The 19,422-nt window shown below is 43.7% G+C and overlaps 1 protein-coding gene across 1 annotated transcript in view; it reads left to right on the forward strand.

Moving 5' to 3' along the window:
• TOZ (Transducin family protein / WD-40 repeat family protein) overlaps positions 1-19,422 on the forward strand; it is an 83,107-nt gene that overhangs the window by 62,467 nt on the left and 1,218 nt on the right. The window contains exons 2-11 of the mRNA XM_086530081.1: positions 1,064-1,246; positions 1,351-1,500; positions 1,582-1,796; positions 2,288-2,573; positions 18,067-18,201; positions 18,289-18,407; positions 18,474-18,636; positions 18,715-18,961; positions 19,126-19,202; positions 19,294-19,413. Coding sequence (XP_086386207.1) covers positions 1,064-1,246; positions 1,351-1,500; positions 1,582-1,796; positions 2,288-2,573; positions 18,067-18,201; positions 18,289-18,407; positions 18,474-18,636; positions 18,715-18,961; positions 19,126-19,202; positions 19,294-19,413 — 1,695 coding nt within the window. The remainder of the gene's footprint in view (positions 1-1,063; positions 1,247-1,350; positions 1,501-1,581; positions 1,797-2,287; positions 2,574-18,066; positions 18,202-18,288; positions 18,408-18,473; positions 18,637-18,714; positions 18,962-19,125; positions 19,203-19,293; positions 19,414-19,422) is intronic.

Here is a 19,422-nt window from a genome sequence, read left to right on the forward strand (position 1 = left end):
CCTAAAGCCAAAATAAATATTGGATCACATTGGGCTGTTCACTTGAGATGCTATAACTTTAACAAGTCTACCATGCCAGGGGTAATCCTAGGAGGGCATGTCTCATCTATGCTGGACTTCCCCACGATGGCACTTCTATATGCAGCTTGTTATCAGCAAGGAGAGCCTTTCCCAGATATCTCTCTTATTCTTACATGTCCTATCTCTATCCACCTCTGTGATCTCTCCTCCACCATTGCCTTGTATGTGTATGTGGCATTTGCAGGTGTTCTCATGGGGCAAAGGATCCTACAAGAGTTGAGTTAGATCAGAATCGAGGTGTCCTATGGATTGGAGGCCTGGTCGTGTCATCACTGCCTCTTTTGTTGCCTTGATGTTCCAACCACCTCGGTTGCATGGAGTAGGCTGATCCCGTGCGGTATTGGACTTGATTGAAAGTGAAGAAGCTTGCCTTTTTTTTGCATTTTCTCTAGTTCGGGGCTGACTTGGCTATGCGGAGGTTGTGGACCCTCTCTTACAACTTCCTTGTTTCTATCTATGTTTATCATGACCACTCCTGACGGAGGGGAACCCTGTGGAGAATTCGAGATGTGGGATTGCGTTAGTTTTCCTGGTTGGAGTTAGAACTTAGGTTGCTGCGTTTCCTTCAAGGGGAGCAAGCATGCGGCTGTGTGATCCAGAGGGGGAGGCATGTTATCCGGCTTACTTCTATGAGAGTTGTGTTTGGACAATAATGGGATCTCCTGTTATAGTGGTGGTGGAGGTTCCTACGGCCATGTTTCTATACCTCAGCAACTCACGAACATAATAGAAACTTCAACACTTGCACTTTAAAACTCAAAGTAGTCGAGACAAGAAGCGGTACTGTTTTGCTTCCAAGCAACTCGATCGATGATATCGGCTGGGAGGTATTGCTACTATCTGTGCTTTATAGACTATAGTGAGAGTCCTTTGTGATCCTCTTTCACATTATTAATTGTTTGTACGATTTAATTGGCCTTCCAGTGCTGTTTTTGGCTTTGCATTAGCCAAACACTGACTAATTCAACTTTACGTGGTGCAGGCTCATGAAGGGCCTGTTTCAGACATGAAAGTAGATGCTTCTGGAGGACTTCTTGCTACAGGAGGTGCCGACAGAGCTGTATTTGTCTGGGATGTTGAGCGTGGGTACTGTACCCATGCCTTTCGTGGTCATGCTGGGGTCGTGACAGCTGTCGTCTTTAATATTGATCGCAAACGCTTGTTGGTGAGCAGCTAAGTGCTTTTCTTTGAGGCATGATAAAAGGGGTATTTGCGTTTAGGTATCTTTTTTTTGCCATGTGAGGAACTGCTAAGTTGAGCATGGCACAGCTTTTTTCAGGCGGTGATGATGCAACAATTCGCGTGTGGGACCTGGTGAAAAAAAAGTGTGTCGTCGTTCTAGAAAAGCATTTTTCAACAATAACAAGTTTGGTTGTTTCAACTAGCAGCGACTGCCTGCTTAGTGCGGGCAGAGATAAAGTAAGTTCTTGTAGCTATTCATGCATATTCAAAGCATATCTGGCCGATTATCCACATCTGACAAGACAATCCTGCATGTAGGTCGTTAATGTTTGGAACATGCAAGATTTTAGCTTGCAGACAACAGTTCCTGTTTATGAACCAATTGAAGCTGTCTGCATTGTTCCAGATGGCAGTGAGTTGCTGCAGGTTTGTAACAAGAAAAAGCTGGAGGAGGCAAAAGTTAGCGGTGCAGTTCCTGTGTGGTTTTTGACTGTTGGGGAACGTGGCATCATCAGAATTTGGCTTGCTGAAGGGTGAGGGTACTTCATAATCAAATTGTGTACTACTTTTTAGTTTGATTGCCATGGTGATTACACTATAAAGTAGTCTTTCGTCTTATTTTAGGGCTTGCGAATTTACTTTTTTGTCTTCTGTCTATGTTGTTTTATGAACTTGAAATCTAGGAATGAAGTCTCTGTGCTGTCTTGTTTATGATGTGAATGACTTGAAAGCTTAATTCGTGCTCATAATTTTCTTCAATTAAGCTTCTCTAGTTTTGTCCATCTTATACGTCTGTGTCATTTTAAGTAATGTCTAGCCATAGTCTTCTATCAAAGAAACAAGTAAATTAAACATTAATTTAGTCTATATCATTATCATCTTTTCCTGTTTGTCTTGATTTTTTGCTTTGTGCAAGACTTTTTGCCCCTCTTTTAGTTTACAGTTCAGATTTGACCTTACAAAGATACATATCGTCCATAGCAGAAAGTATCATTGCTGAGAGTTTTCCTTCTGGGATTACCAGGGCTACATGTGTCTATGAACAGGTGTCATCTGATCCTGTTGTTGTCACTGAAAAAGAGGAAGAGAAACGAGGGTTTGTTGGTGCAGCCTTGTTGCCTTCAGCTGAGGGAGTAATGTGTATCACTAGCGATCAAAGGTTATTGTTCTATCATGTCATCAAGTCTGATGCAGGGGACTGCAGCCTTGGCGTAATGAAAAGATTGATAGGCAACAATGATGAAGTAACAGATTTGAAGTTTGTATCTGGGGAGGCAAATCTATTGGCTGTTGCGACCAATTTGGAACAGGTACTTTTATTCATAGAAAAGTGACTGACCTGCAATTTTTTTATGAGTTGATTGCATCAAATAATGCGTGTATGACATTTTATTCTTTTTCCCTTGGCTCTCATTTAGAGAGAAGTGATAAGTATACATTTGATATGCTCTCTCTCTCTCTCTCTGTGTGTGTGTGTGTGTGTGTGTGTGTGTGTCTGTCTGTGATTAGAGCACTCCGGCGTCCTGTGCTAGTCATAGCAGGCAATCTAATTAAAGAGGATGCAGCAGCAGGCCACACAGGGCCGAAGGAGAGAGTGTTGTCTATGGCTCTGCTGCTCAGCAAACCATGTGCATGTGGGAGCATGATTGCGAGAGAAAGATGATGAGAGGGGGAAGTGACTACTTTGCACTACTTGACAGTAGTGCAAAGAAGAGGCATCACTGAAAAGACTGCAAAAGAGATAACTTCATAGACTAAGTGGAAATAAAGAGTTACAACTGATGCAAGCTGATTCTTGACTGTACTAGATACACAGCTGGGGCATGGGGCCCTGCCTTCATAGCAGTCCAAGTACAAGTTCAAGAACTTAAGGCTCTCTAGCTGAACGAGAAGGAAACTACCCAACAGAAACACAAAAAAAAGACCTAACTAATCAGGGGTATGTGTCATTGCACTTCCTCTTCTTCTGGATCCTCGCAGTATCTGATGCTACCGCCAGCTCATTTGGTGATAACTTGGCAGCCGGAATAAGGAGAATTTCTCTCTCCATTCTGTAGCTTGGCCCATGTAGAAGCAAAATCTGAATCATTAGGATAAATCTCAGGAAAAGATTCTTGGTCCTGATGCTAAATTGAAGCTATAATATTCACTTTAGTGCGTCCGGAGAGGGCATCTGCTGCTGCTTTCTTGCTCCAGTTGTATGAAAAATTTGGAGGTGAAAGAAGTTAGCCCATCTCATTTGCTTTTTGATAGCTTATGCTTCCGCGTACTTCAGCATAATTTGATTTAAGAAACCAATGGGGATTCCAATGTGAGCTGACTCTTATCCGAGGAATCGGAAGAGTATGTCTGCCTCCACCCACAACTTATCAAAGAATGGAGATGCAGCGTCAACAGAGGTTGAGAACTGTGCATCGACAAATGCTACGATAATCCAAGGATCCCTGGTATCAAATTTTTTGGCGAAGCATCCACTTGACGAGGTGCACTCGATGGCGCGCCACCATCCATTCACCTCTCAAGTTGGCTTTAAAGAAGAAACCTACACTGGTGGTAACTAGATAGAGAGTGTACTCAAAGGATGAATTTGATCATCATTTTCCCATACGTCAACCACACGTCAAACACACACAGGTATGGAAGGACGGAATAAGTACGGATCAGACTTTTCGGGAATTCCACGCATCTGATAGCCTACTACATAGGATGCTTAAAAGCCTACATACTACACCACCATGTTTAAAACTTAATACACAAACATAAAACCATAGAAACTTAAGAAATTAGAATTTAGAGACTAGCTTATTGCTCAATCTGCAGAGTGCACAAGGTGCACCAATTAGTCAATGACCATCATGATTCATACTAGACAATTTTGATTGGCTAAGGCTCAAAGTGTAACAAACTTGGACACTCCAAGTCAAGAATCAACCGCGACAGCACCAAATAACCACTTCAAAACAATTCACAGATCACAATAGATTTGCACTGGCCCGACGGAGTTCCGTGCCTAGAGATATTGGCCCCAAAGACTGGCGCCCCTTTCGGTATTTCTTTTTGTATTAATCAATCATCAAAGTACAAGAGAGCGGTTAGGGTTTCACTCTCAGACTCTGCATCCAGATGCTTTGAGAAGTGAGGCCCTCACCACTAATTTAAAGGTTACAAGGGATGCCCAAAAGCAGAGCCCCAAAAGCTTTTAAAATCAAAAGCATCAGTTCTCTCTCTCTCTTAGAGAGTCTTTTCTCTTTTTTTTTAATAAAAAAAAGCAAAAGCAAAATTCGCATCGCTCATCATTTTCCAAATTTAAAAAAAAAAATAAAAAAAATTATAATCCGCCTCCGCGATTTTCGGAATTTAGGGTTTTTGGCAAAAATTAGGGTTTGCAAGAATTTTAGGGTTTCTGGTAGAAATTAGGGTTTCTGCTATCCGCCACGTCATCACTTTGTGACATACCCCCCTCTTGAAAGCATTGTAATCGACCGCGATTACGCTTGCAAAACCAACAAAAGCCATAAACCGTCTTAGCAGACACTGACTGTTAGTACCTACGTACTAGGAACGCACATCTAGCACATGTACAAAATCGACAGTCACATCACACGACATCACAGGACATCACCAGACATCACAGGACATCACATGACATTCAACATTCATTCGGATCTTAGACCATGATTTATCGGCAATGTAGCTAGCAATCACATCTAGGTCCAATCGGGACCTCATCGATGTCCGATTGACTAACCCCTATTGCAACCATGTCTATTCGAGATCAATCAGACCAAAATGCTGCAGTCATTTCGGCTATCAGTTCCTGCACTCACAAGAAGTCAAGAACAAATCAGTATCATAATCAGGAATTCCATTTCATAAAGTCATCCAGCAGAATACCGTCAGCTCTCAGTATCCCTGAAGCTCAAAGAGACATCAGTGACTTTAGTATCAAAATCGAGGCATCTGTTGACAAAGGAGTGGAGTGACTCCCCTCTTGTGCATCCCACTGCACCAGATCTCCGGCCAAGCTGAATTCTGGGTTCCGTTTGGAGTAGACTATGCTAAACCAAAACATCGAGGTAAAGTTTCACAATCCGAGGAGTATCTGCTAGGTCCTCCTCCTCCATCCACTTCGCATCAAATGCAAGAAAGTTCTTGAACTTAACCAAGAACCGCCTTCGGACTTTACCTTTCTTCGTATCATTATGTGCCAAAATTTGTTCAGGAACAAGGATCTCCTCGTTTTCTTCCACTTTGGGTTGCTCATCAGGCTCCCCATCATCAGGCACATCACCCTTAACAGGGTTCAAGAGACTCACATGCAGTGCATTATGAAGCCTCCAAGTATCTGGCAGTTCCTAATCACTAACGTGTGATCTCGTAATGCTTGAAAGACTTGAAGCAGATTATCTCTGTGTTCGGCCTCATTCTTGGAGAAAACAATGATGTCGTCAAAGAAAGTGCCAACAAATAGCCTGTACTCTCGAAGAATCTTGTCCATCATCCGGTTAAATGTCGCAGGAGCATTGGTTAAGCCAAAAGGCATCATCAAAAACTCCAATAACCCAAAAGTCGTCCGAAAAGCTGTCTTGTAGACATCTCCTGGCGCTATCCTGATCTGATGATATCCACTCTTCAAGTCAATCCTGCTAAAGCACGAGGATCCCTGTAACCTGTCGAGTATATCATCGATCCTAGGAATCGGAAATCTGTTCTTGATGGTGATTTCGTTGAGAGTGCTATAATCGATGCACATTCTCCAAGATCCGTCTTTCTTCAAAACCAACAACACTGGAGAGCAATACGGTGAAGTACTAGGCTGGACAAGACCCTTTTCCAAGAGGTCTTTCACTGAGTTCATAATCTTTTCATTCTGTACTCGGCTCACACGATAAGGTGGCCGATTCGGTGGCGTGCTTCCAGATATCAAATCAATGGTATGATCTTCAAGCCCTCTCAAAAGCAATCGGCATGAGGATGGAGAAAAAAAATCTTGGCGTTCTTTTCTTCAGGTCAAAACATTTTCAACTTTTATCCATCATTCAGTTCTCCCAAAAGAATGAGTAAGAAAACTGAAGTTCATCAAGTACAATCTCTAAGCCCTTCATTTATCAAAGTCGCTTTCTCGGCCCGGTAGTCAACCACGGCGTAGTTCTTGTGGTACCAAGGGATCCTGAGTAGAACGTCACTCACGTGCCCTGAACACCCCTGTCATTGCAAACGAAGTTTGCCAATGCTCGGTGTAATAGCAACATCCCATCCGGGTACCAGTTGAACTACCTCCGCCTGTGGCGTCAGTCTGTCGGGCGTAGTTCCAAATCAAGCCGCCAATTCCAAGTGAAAAGAAGTTGGCCTTGGCTCCTTCAAAAGAGCTTCCTGATCCTTCGCTTTGCCCCGAAAGCGGCAAAGTTTGTACTTTCATTCATTAGATTCGGTGCAGGTCCCACGCCATGTGGTACCAGTTCTGCTTTTCTATCTGCCTTTTCTGCCACATTCCTCAGTTGCTCTCGAACTCTTAGACCTGTCGTCGTTTTTATCATGCTGTTCTTTCTGTGCCGTATCAGGGCACTTCGCGGAAATATGTCCATGTTTCCCGCATCCAAAGCACTTCTCCTCTCTGATGAAGCGAGCTCTCTCCTCAGGAGTAAGCTTGGGTCGTGCATCCTTTTTTTTTTCTCTAGGTTGCTCTTTTTCATTCTACTTTCATTCCCAGAAGTCTGTTTGGCTCCTTGTGTCATGGCCTCATCTGTGGGGTAGGTCAGACTGCCAGAGTGAATGGCAAAGCCCGCTTCGCATGACTCATCAACTCCTGAATAGAAGCTGACTTCTGTTCCAAGCAGTGATCTCGGATCTCTGTAGGTAGACCCAGGGTAAACCGCTCAATCTGTTCTTTGAACGAGATCTTCTTGAATGAAGAGGCGGGTAGAAAAATCGCTCTTGGTCATCCGGAGATGGTTCCAAGCAGCTCGTATATCTCGCTCAAACTCTTGAGTCAACCAAGAAGAAATAAAAAGCCTCTTGAATTTCAGCCATGTAACTGGCACAGGTTTGCTTAATAGAAGCGTGGACCACCAAGTACGAGCATTCCCCTTAGAGTAAGAGGCAGCTCTCCGAATCTTGGAGTGCTCTGAATAGCGTCCTCCCGCGAAAGCGATGTCAAACTGTTGTATAAAAGACAAAGCCTTCGAAGCATCTGAGTATCCTGAAAAGTATCAAACTTGATCGAGTGGCCACCTTCCTTAAACTCTCGAACTTTCTTGCTTTTATCTTCGAGAAAGTCATACTGGTTGGCTTTGTAAAAATTCTTCTTGTTCGCATAAAACTTTCCGTCATCGGAATCTGAGCTGTTTGTAGACGAGTCTTCAGTAGAACTGTCAGTCTCTGGGCGAGATGTAGCCTTCTTTGCCTTTTTCTTGCCCGTTCCGAAGCTTTGTGTCTTGCTTCGCTTTTTGCTTTTTTCTGTCTTCTTCGCTCTAATCCGAGGAGCTAGAGGAACTGTCAGAAGAAGAAGAAGAAGAACTGGGTACTCCTTCAAATCGAACACGCTTCTTCCGTTTCTTTGCTTTGTCGAACGTCGACTGACGACCCAAATATCCCAGGAAGTCAGTACCTTTGTTCTGCTTTTTGCCGTGCTTTTTGCCTTTCTTTTGCACGTCGAAAAGATGAGCAATCTGTGCATCAACCACGTTCTCCAGTTCCTTCTCCGTATATTTCTTGGAGGCAGAAGGTTTCTTGAGAGCGGGTTTCGGGAGTGGTGTTGTGGTTCTCTGCCACTCCATCTGTACCTCTTCCAAAGAGGTCTGGTTCATATATTTTGCCATCTTCGGGTCCTTGGCAAAATTGAGCATCATCTTTGTTGCATCGCCGATCAACTGGCGACGCTCTATCTCTCGCCGCTCCGCTTAAGTAGGCCAAGGCGGGCCATACTCTCTGCCTGAATCTTCGTTGTGATCCCAGCCCGCATCTCCAGATGCAGAGGGAGTCGACTGATCATTGCCTGAAGCCATAGGTGTCGCGGGAAAAAAAATTCGGGGATCGGATTTCCCGTAAAAGAGAAATCGGCTGTGCTCTGATACCACTGTAACAGACTTGGACACTCCAAGTCAAGAATCAACCGCGACAGCACCAAATAACCACTTCAAAACAATTCACAGATCACAATAGATTTGCACTGGCCCGACGGAGTTCCGTGCCTAGAGATATTGGCCCCAAAGACTTACGCCCCTTTCGGTATTTCTTTTTGTATTAATCAATCATCAAAGTACAAGAGAGCGGTTAGGGTTTCACTCTCAGACTCTGCGTCTAGATGCTCTGAGAAGTGAGGCCCTCACCACTAATTTAAAGGTTACAAGGGATGCCCAAAAGCAGAGCCCCAAAAGCTTTTAAAATCAAAAGCATCAATTCTCTCTCTCTCTTAGAGAGTCTTTTCTCTTTTTTTTTTTAAAAAAAAAAAGCAAAAGCAAAATTCGCGTCACTCATCTTTTTCCAAAAAAAAAAAATAAAAAAATATTTATTATTATTATTATTTTTTTATAATCCACCTCCGCGATTTCCAGAATTTAGGGTTTTTGGCAAAAATTAGGGTTTGCAGGAATTTTAGGGTTTCTGGCAGAAATTAGGGTTTCTGCTGTCCGCCACGTCATCACTTTGTGACACAAAGGCATGTGAACAAAGTACAAAAAGTGGAGAGATATTCGGACGAGTGCGAAAGTACGGCTGGGCATCCACACACGTACAAAAAAAACTATGAATTTGATGATGTTGTAGAGCGACGAGTCAGTAGACTTGTGAAGACCAGATAATTCGGATGAGGACTCCTCGTCCTCTAAGAGTTTAGATTCCGATGAGCTGATGTACATGACGAAGAGAAAATATCTATACCGATCCAACCAGTACGACTATCTTGAGGATAAGGGCAAGAAGGCCAAGGCTTTTAAGGATTTGGGCAGGCTCTAAGGTTTGATACCTTCTCAGTCTTTAGGGATACCCATAGAGCCCTCGCTTTTATCCAACAGTTTGACCTACTTTTTTGGGAGGGTGTTACTCATAGCACTCCAACGTACGGAGAGCGGCATCATATCTCAAAGAGAATGCCAACCCCAAACCATGGCGCCCCTTTTCTGTAATACTTTATATGGCTTCAATTCAATACAACGTCAACACCATTGCTCTGTATCTCCACCCGAGAGCATGCAAGAGGGTGAGCCTGTGGCAATCAAAAGCAGTTTACATGAAAAGCGTCAGATCCTTAAAGCATCTGTTCTCCGAAAGTTGCCAGTGCAATTGGCGAAAGTCTGTACAACGTGCCACGTTGTCGGCCAATAGACAATGTGGACGTTCTTACAATTGCCACATCATCAGTTTTACGCAAGTCTTTTTTTGTGTGTGTCTGCTATATGTTATTAATTTGGACCCCATTGGATGGGGCCCCATAAATTGATGGGGGTTAGGATTAAATCCTTTTTTATTACTTGGGCCACTCGGCGAGGATCTGTAGGGTTAGGCTTCGGGAGTCCTAACCCCTTGGGTCTTCAGTCCCTTGACACTTGGCAGTTTGTGACAATAGACATAGATTTTCTCGTGGGAAAGCATTTGCTTTCTCAGAAAGCACTTCAAAAATATCTTGCTTTTTAGAAATAGCTTCTTAGGACCCATCTTTATTCTTGTGCCCACATCCTTACGTGTAATCCTTTGTCAAATTCAGATTTCCTCCCAGACCAATGGAATATTCCCTATGCGATGCTCTCGTCCCCCATTGTGATGCATCGGGAAATACCCATTCTCCGGTCTTTCCCATCGAACTTACGAAACAACTCCTTCACGATGCTTAGTGTCACTCATCATATGACACATGAGAGTTGTCCGTTCTTGATGCCTTTTATCTATTCCAGGAGATCGAGATTTCTTAACTTAACAATTCAAGTGTACAAATTTAAATATCCTAATTCAAGTAAATAAAAACTACTCAGAATTTTTTTTAAAAAAGTCTATTTGGCAACAAGGACCAACATGCATGGCATGATTATCTAGAGAGGTTGTATGGGTTCCTAGGGAGCCTTCGATCCTAGAGCCACTGAAGCCTCGACGTACCATCCCCACTCTCTTTGTCATAGAGAGGGAAGCGTGCACTTCAATACTTTAGAGTTAATTTAGCTATTCTGTGTAGGATTCCACATAGAATAATATTGAGAAAACAATGTAGAAAAAGAACACAGCTAGGGACTAGCAGATGGGCTGGTCCCGCCCCCCCCCCCCGCGGCCCTCCCTCCTTGGAGATTTCTATTAGTTATGAACTGTTACAAGCACATAAACCGGAAAAGCTCACACTATTCTTTGTCCCGGAGGCTATTCTGATGCATAAGAGTGCATGTATTCATGAGCCTATTGGCTGAGTTTTGTCATTCCTCTAGTCGAGAATGGCTATTTTTGCTTTATTATGGAGTGTTATTGGTGGGAGCAATCTCTTTTGTTGTCTGATCAATTATGGGGTACTTGAATGGGAGCACCTTTGCTGAAATTTGCGACTCGAATTCGGCAGAGTGTTGAAAAAGTGAGCGGATAACCAATACTACGCTTGTCTGAGTGCGGTTTGTCACAAAGTGATGACGTGGCATGATCTAAAAGACAGACTTTGGACAGAAAGAGGTTAGAGCCCCGTTGAAAGATGCACAAGAAGTTATGATAACTTGCAAAACCAATCCGAGAGGCCAAAAATGAAAGGACTCTAATTTTTGTAAGTTATTTCAACTTATGGGGACGTGCCAGGTGGGGCCCAAAGGGACAGAGGCTAAAAAGATTTGCGTAAAAGGCTAATGATGTGGCAGCTGGATGAAATCCTGCGATTTGCATTGTTGACGTGGTTGCCGTACGGACCTCCGCGATTTGTGCTGTTGACGTGGCACCTGTACTGATTTTCGGTAAATTGCGTTGGCAGCCTAGCGCTAGTTTTTTGGGACCTAGATGCTTTTGGACTTGAAGCTTTTCATGTACAAAGAAATATCGAAAGGGGGTGCAAGTCTTTGGGGCCAATCTCTCTAGGCACAAAACTTCGCCGTGCCGTGTCATCTCTCTCAATTTTGTTCTGTTCTTTCAATTTTCTTGCGTATATTGTAGTAAATTCTCGACTTGGAGTGTCCAAGTCTGTTACAGTGGTATCAGAGCTCAATTGATTCTTTTTCTACGAAGGATCCGATCCCTTTACTCACAACACTCATGGAATCAGTCGACATATCTCGCCAGTAGGAAATCGTGGCGCCCGACCATTTTGGCCCGGGAGAGAGCAATGAAGATTCCAATGGATATCGTCCATCTTCTGAAGATTCAGAGCAGTACGTGCCATCTACTCCTATTGAGTACTAAAGGATGGAGATGCAGCGACAACAGCGGGTTGACGCTTGTGCGGAGCGGATGCTTCGGTATTCCAAAGATCCATAGCATGCGAATTACTTGCTTGATGAGATGCATTTTAGATGGAGTTCCGTCACCAAATCACCTCTGAAGTCTGCATTTAAGTAGTCGATTGCAGCTAGGTCTCCTGCCTAGAAGGTGTATTCAAAGAATGAGTTTGAAGAAGCAGTAGAACGATGAGTTAACAAACTCATGAAGACCAAGAAGTTGCCTGGAAGGCAGAGTTGAACAACAAATTATCCAGGCTACTTGGGTCGGAAATCTACTTTTGAAAATGCTAAGAAGGCCAAGAAATGAGTTAGATTTGAGTATGATTCCAGTTCGTCCTGGATTTCTTCTGATAGCTTTGATAGTTCTTCGACCTCCAAGTCCAGTGACGAGGGAAGAAGGGGCAAGAAGAGGAGAAAGATCCTGAGACATAGGGGAAGCAAGAAGAAGGCAAAGAAGAGTCAAATCCATAGAAGATCTCGGAAGTACTCCGACGGTTCAGACAAGGATTCCTCCTCCTCGGAGTGTTCGGACTCTAATGAGCCGATGTTTGCAAAGAGGAAGCAATTTTACAGAGCCAACCAGTACGATTTTCTCGAGGATAGGAAGAAGATTTTAAGGAGATCGAGGAAGCAATAAAGTTTGATACTTTTTCTGGCTTCCAGGATGCTCATAGAGCCCTCGCTTTCATTCAACAGTTTAGTATTGCATACTCCGGAGGATGGTATTCAGAGCACTCCAAAGTCAGGAGGGCGGCATCCTACCTCAAGGAGAATGCACAGGCTTGGTGGTCTACCTTGCTTCTACGGAGGGAGGCACCAACAAATTGACTTCAGCTTAAAAGAGTATTCATTTCCTCATGCCTCAATCGAGAATACGAACGTGATGTGCTTACCGCTCAGAATCATCTAAGGATGACCAAGGAAGATCCCTAGATACTTACTGTGAGAGATTTTGGGACACTTTCTTACCGGCCTCTTCTTTTGAGAAAATTACGTTCAAGCAGCAGATAAAACAATTTTGTTGTGGTCTACCTAAAGAGATACGAGATTATTGTCTGCTATAGGAGTCCGAGTCCATGCAATAATTGATGGGACATGCAAATGGAGGGTTTGCGATACATGGGGGCACTCTTACGTACCCCATAGCTAGAGCACTCTTACGTACCCCATAGATAGATTGGTCACAACTCAGATCGGACAAGATACGAACAACAATAACAGAATGAAGAGAAAGCATCAAAAGAATAGACCTTCAGGCCCTCGATTGTCGGTAGAGCAACGTGCCGAACACTTCGAGGGTAAATGTTACGGTTGTGGTGAACACGGGCATGTTTTAGCTAGGTACCCTAATAAGGCGCCAAAAGAACAGCCAGAGGACAAGCCTGAGAGTTCTAGAGGAGCAGACGAGCGAGCAAAATAGGGAAAAACAAAAGCTAGATTAGTAGCAAATTTTGTGGGGACCGACCCTGAGGAAATAAATGAAAGTACGAAAAACTCTGTAGAGCGTGGGGCAAAGTGCAAGATGAAGAAGCCCTTATCTTCTTGAATGGAGGAGCCAAAGCCAACTTAATTTCGATTGAATGGGCGGCTCGACTAGGAATTTTGGCAGAAGAAATGGGACCACCGACTGAGGCAATTCTAGCGGCACCGGACGAGATGTTGCCATTACACCTGTCATAGGCAAACTTCGGTTGCATTGTAGGGGTATTTGGGGCACGAGGACTTTTATATCATGCCTTTGGAGGGGTATGAGTTTTCCTTTTAGGAATCCCTTGGTTCCACAAGAATAATGTGGTGGTCGATTAGAGGGCAAGAAAAGCAACTTTGAAGAATGAAAAGGGTAGAGAAATAGTAGTTGATGTAAAATTGAAGAGCGAGTCAAGCCCACTTGTATCGGCTTCAGCCATTTCGAGATTAATGAAATCTAGTTTGTTTGTTTACTCGATCTTCTTAAATGAGATAGATGACAAAAAAATGTCAAATTTGTCCGACCTTGAGAAGGAACGACATGAATTTTTGCAAGCTCGGGCCTATTGTTTCTCAGAAGGTTTACCAAGGGAGTTACCTCCTCAACGTCATGAAGATTACACGATTGGTTTGATTCCAGGCAATACGCCACCGAACCGGCCACCTTCCAGAGTAAGGCTTAAGCGGAGCCCAAAATGAAGAGATTATGAGTTAAAGAATTGTTGGAAAAAGGGTTGATTCAATCTAGTACCTGACCATTTTGTTCGCCCGTGCTTTTAGTTCCAAAGAAAGATGGATCTTGGAGAATGTGCATTGACTACAAGGCTCTCAATAAAATCACCATCAAGAACAGATTCCTGATGCCCAGGATCGATGATATATTGGGTAGGTTACAGGGTTCTACTTGTTTCAGTAGAATCGACTTGAAAAGTGGCTATCATTAGATCAAGATTGCTTATGGAGATGTATACAAGATAGCCTTCAGGACATCCTTTGGATTGTTCCAATATTTGGTGATGCCTTTTGGTCTCACAAATGCTCCTACAACGTTTAAGAGGATGATGGATAGGATTTTCGAGAGTATAGGTCATTTGTGGGCACCTTTTCCGACGATAATATCGTATTCTCGAAGGATGAGGCAGAGCATTGACAATACCTGCTACTGGTATTTCAAGCACTAAGGCAACATCGGTTGGTGGTGACTGGAAAGAAGAGTGAGTTTTTCTTACACTTTTGGGACACATCCTCTCTGCAGAGGGTGCCAAAAAGATTGTGTCTCCGCTACATGCTTTGACACAGAAGAAGTTCCTTTCACTTGATGACCATCTGGGATTGCAACCTTCAAGACTCTCAAGGAGAAGTTTACGAGTGGCCCAATATTGGTTTTGAGAAACTTGCAAAAGCCATTTAACGTATACCATGATGCCTATGGCTCATAGGCATGCAGTCTGGGAGCGGTCTTGATGCTTCATACCCGATGAGTGCATGCACACAGTGCAAGGGAGGCTAGGACAGCCAGGTTTGCGTAGATTTTGTCAGCATTCAAGGGTCTCATATACGACCTACTACTGTCGAGGCTCGACCTAGCAGCTGCAGTGGGAGCATTTGTGGTAGGGATTGTCAATCGATTGATGACTAACACTAGCATGATGCATATCGGAGCTTTGCAAACCATACAAAGTTGTTTGCGGGATTTGCATGCAGGCTCTAACATGGATACGCACGCTCGCCTATCACTAGAGCCGATACGGTTGCATGTAGATCGATTGAGCGAGTCAGTTGGTGTAGGTTGAGAGAGTCTCTTTGTACATACTAGTAGTTTAGCTAGTAGGCCCCGCTCATCGCCAGATCACCATACAGAGTTGTTTGTGGGATTTGCATGTAGGCTCTAGCATGGACACACACGCTTGTCTATCACTAGAGTCGATACGACTGTACGTAGATCGACTGAGCGAGCCAGTGGGTGTAGGTTGAGAGAGTGTCTTTAGTAGACTAGCTAGTAGGCCCGTCTCATCGGCACATCACCTTTAAGTGGGAGTTTGTTGGGGTAAAGGCGCTACGCCTTTGCCTAGGGCCGGATGTTCGGTGTCTGGCCGCCCACAATGTGTACGTAGACTAGCCCTATTCTTTATATACACAAAGGTTGTAGCCTTTGAGAGCAGAATGTTTTCTAGATTAGAACGGGTTGCACAAATTTATGTGGACTTGCTCGTCAGATTACACTTTCGTGAAGAACGTGGATCATATCATTCCTGATGAGGAACTTGAGCTGCCCGCAGACGAGGCTGTAGCTCAACCACCAAAAGAAAAAAGAAAGACAAGGATCATAAGAAGAGTCTACACAGAATTCCGGTGGACAAGGATTCCAAAGCCATCTCCAAGAAGCGGTCTTGACCCCACAAGAAGAAGAAGAAGGCGTTCAAAGCTGGAGATAAAGATGTTAAATTCGAATGTTATAATGGAAAGAGGATCGATACGAAGGCTCTTGCTTTTATTCGACAGTTCGAAGTGGCATTTACAAAAGGAAATTTCTCAGTGCGTTCAAAACTACGCCATGTTAGCATGTATCTGAAAGATACGGCTAGCAATTGTTGGCTTACCACAATTCTGGAGAAATGCAAACCCAAAGATTGGGAGGAGTTCAAAAAGGAGTTTTATGCTTAGTTCCTTCCTCCCAACTTTGCCAATGATGTGAATAAGGAATGAAATTAGCTCTCCCAAAGAGAGCATGAAGTTGTGTCCTACTATGTCGACAAATTTTGGGCAGTCCTCTTGAATGTTACTCCCTTTATGAAAGTTTCTGATAAAGAGAAGATGCGCAAGTTTGAAGCTGGACTCCAGCAAGTGCTTTAGAAAAGTATGAAGCTCTACCTCCGAATTACTTTTCAAATTATGATCACTACGCCCTGATAGCTGGTAACTTTCATTCGAAAGGAACTCCTCGAAAGCAAGAGTTTAGTACCTTTCATGCAAAGCAAAAAGCTCTCACTACTGAGGCAGAAACCACCGGCCTTCAGATCAGCCCAAAGGCCCAGAAATGAAGCCAGAGAGAGCAAAGAAAAGTAAATTTCTTACTCCCTCTTAGTTGAAGCCTACATGGAAGAGGGAAAGTGTTCTGTTGTGGAAAGAAAGGCCACAGGAAACCAAATTGCCCACAACTTAAGAAAGATTCTCCTCCTCGTGCATCGAATTCAGTACTCATGCAACACCAAGAAGGAGAAAGGAAAAAGAAATTCAAATTAACAACTAAAATTTTGCAAATTGTGAAGGTGGGACAACGATAACAAGTAAAGAAAGAAATCTTGTGATATGCTTGCACATACTCATGGCCGGAACTCTTGTGGTTATTTACGGGTGGAGTATTGTTATAGTTATGCATGGCCCGGACTTGGATGGGTATTTACGAGGGGAGTCTTAAGAAGTCTCAGCAATGGTTATTCTTAGCACCTCCAAACGACGCAGGCTACGGTTTGGGGGTTGTTTGGTTGTAAAAGGCCTTTATATTTGTAACAGACTTGGATACCCCAGGTCGGGAATATGGCACGACACACGAGAAATCACTTAAAATAGAAAAGAACATACTAAACAGGCTTTTAGTATTTCAATAACAACTGAACTGAGAGAGAGAGAGAGAGAGAGAGAGAGAGAGAGAGAGAGAGAGAGACGACACACGATACGGAGTGGCCGAATTCCACCCCAAAGAGTATTGGCCCCAAACCTTGGCGCCCCTTTCAGTATTTCTTTATATTGCATCAACACAATACAAGCCGGTACTCCAGACTCTGCACCTTCTCCAGGAAGCATGCCAGAGAATGAGCCCTTAGCACATATTTAAAGGCCCTAGGCAGTTTACATGAAAAGCCTTCAAAACTCAAAAGCTTTTGGTTCAAAATCAATGCCAAAAATCTGCCAATGCGATTTGCGGAATTCCGTACAACTGGCTCGTCATCAGTCAGTGCAAAACGCAGAGCGTCCGTACAGCTGCCACGTCATCAGTGTGTGTGTGTGTGTGTGTGTGTGTGTGTGTGTGTGTGTGTGTGTGCGAGTCCCGCTTTATTTTAATCCCTTTATGTCACTAGGGCCCCATCGGAGGGGGTCCCCATAAGTTGGTAGGACTTCTTCTGCTTTTGCTACTTGTTCTTCTTAGCGTTCAAGCCCCTCGGCCCGCATCTCTAAGTTGGCTCCATTCTTCAGGGCTTTGACATGTCAGCAATTTGTGACACCTCCTTTATATAGGAGATAGAAAGAGATGAAAAGACACATGTGAAGAGGCATGCTTGTTGATGAAGAGACATGACTCTAGACTTAGAGCTACATCTTTTGAACAATAGTTGTGACCAGTCGTTGTAGAGACGTGACCATTCGGTGTAACGGTGCAACCATTCAATGAAGAGGTGTAGCAGTTGGGCGAAGAGACACACCCTTTTGAGGATAGGGGTCTCCGTTCTCGTCCATGTTCGTATGTACAAGAAAGTAACATATGGAGGAAGTATAGGTCACAATAGTAGGCATTGGGCGCGTGCGGCGTAGTAGATCTGCATGAAGAAGTCCCCGCTCAATGACCCCCCCTCTCCCCCCTCCATTTCTCTTTCTCGCTATCTCTGCAAGTCTGACTGCTGAGGCCAAAAGAATAGATAAGGTATTAGGGAATCTTTAGGTGCATTTGTTTCTTTTAGAGGAAAGTCAAGAGGGGAAGTGTTTCATCTTATTTCGTGAGCTACTGAAAAGTACAGACCTGGCTGCTATTTCTCTGGATGTACGTTCCAAGCTCTTGCTTGTGCACTGCCAGGTTTCTGTTAGGTTATGTTGACTGGCGTTGAGATGCTGGTGGTCAGGGCTGAAGGCCTGATTCTTAAAATTTTTGGTCATAAAGGCAGGCATCGAATGCCTCTGTACTTTCTCCTTGCTGTGTTGGACTCATGTTCAAGCTCTTTCAATGCAGATTCGGATATATGATCTGCGGACAGCAACCTGCAGGCAGGAGCTTTTTGGTCATAAGGATATTGTACTTTGCCTGGATTCTTGCATTTATTCTTCAAGCATCACTTTATTGGCTTCTGGGGGGAAGGATCATTCAGTAAGTATTGCAGTTCTGGGTGCTATTTTGTGCTTCTTCTGGCAGGCCAGCCAAGCCTTTTGTCATTAATGCTCAAACCGTTTTCAGGTCAGATTGTGGAATGTCGGAACAGGACATTGTGTAGCCATTGCTGAGGGACATATGGCAGCTGTAGGAGCTCTAGCTTTCTCCAAGAAGACTAAAAAGTTTCTTGTCAGTGGAAGCAGGTACTTTTAGAATTGTTTTAGCAGCATTTGTTCCAAGAAGAATGCTGAGATTTCTGCACATATCAGTGATCACACCATCAAAGTCTGGAGTGCCACTGGCTTTGAAGACAGGGCCAGTAAAGACTGGCCGGTACTACTTTCATCACTAGCAACAGTTGCTGCCCATGACAAAGACATAAACTCCATAGCTATTGCTCCAAATGACAGCCTGGTTTGTACTGGTTCACAGGTAAGAACACAACTACTTTATGCATTGGAATGACATTGCGAATTTTGAATCATCATTATTTGTTTGCAATTGTTTCAGGATAGAACTGCTCGCATATGGAGGCTTCCAGAGCTAGTCCTAGGTGTCACACTGCGTGGGCATAAAAAGGGTATCTGGTCAGTGCAATTTTCTCCTGTGGACCAATGTGTTTTAACAGCATCTGGTGACAAAACTGTCCGCATATGGGCTCTCTCGGATGGGTCTTGTCTTAAAACATTTGAAGGCCACACATCCAGTGTACTCAAAGCATCTTTTCTCTCGCGAGGAATGCAAGTCATATCTGCAGGTAGTTTCTGACATGTTTTGTGGAAGGACTTTAACATTGCGCACCATGATAATGTTTTGTGGATGACCTTCAACATTGCGCACCATGATAATGTTTTGTGGAAGACCATCAACATTGCACACCATGATAAGGTCTCAGTGAGCCTATTTATGAACTGATTGCAGGAGCTGATGGCTTGTTAAAACTGTGGACCATCAAGGCAAATGAGTGCATAAACACGTTTGATCGTCATGAGGACAAGGTGCATGTTCCTAGTTTGAATTTTTGGGCATCACTAGTGATGACTAGTTTAGTCGAGGAAAATCAGCTTTTTATTTTCTATTATTTTGCAGATCTGGGCTTTAGATGTTCGTGCAACTGATGAAATGCTTGCTACTGGTGGTAGTGATTCAGTTATAAACTTATGGATGGACTCTACTCAAGAGGATGAAGAGGAGGCATTGCGCAAAGAGGTGCCAAGT

The sequence above is a fragment of the Adiantum capillus-veneris genome, chromosome 15, assembly GCF_014529385.1.
Source record: "Adiantum capillus-veneris isolate H3 chromosome 15, ASM1452938v2, whole genome shotgun sequence".
Lineage (NCBI taxonomy): Eukaryota > Viridiplantae > Streptophyta > Polypodiopsida > Polypodiales > Pteridaceae > Adiantum > Adiantum capillus-veneris.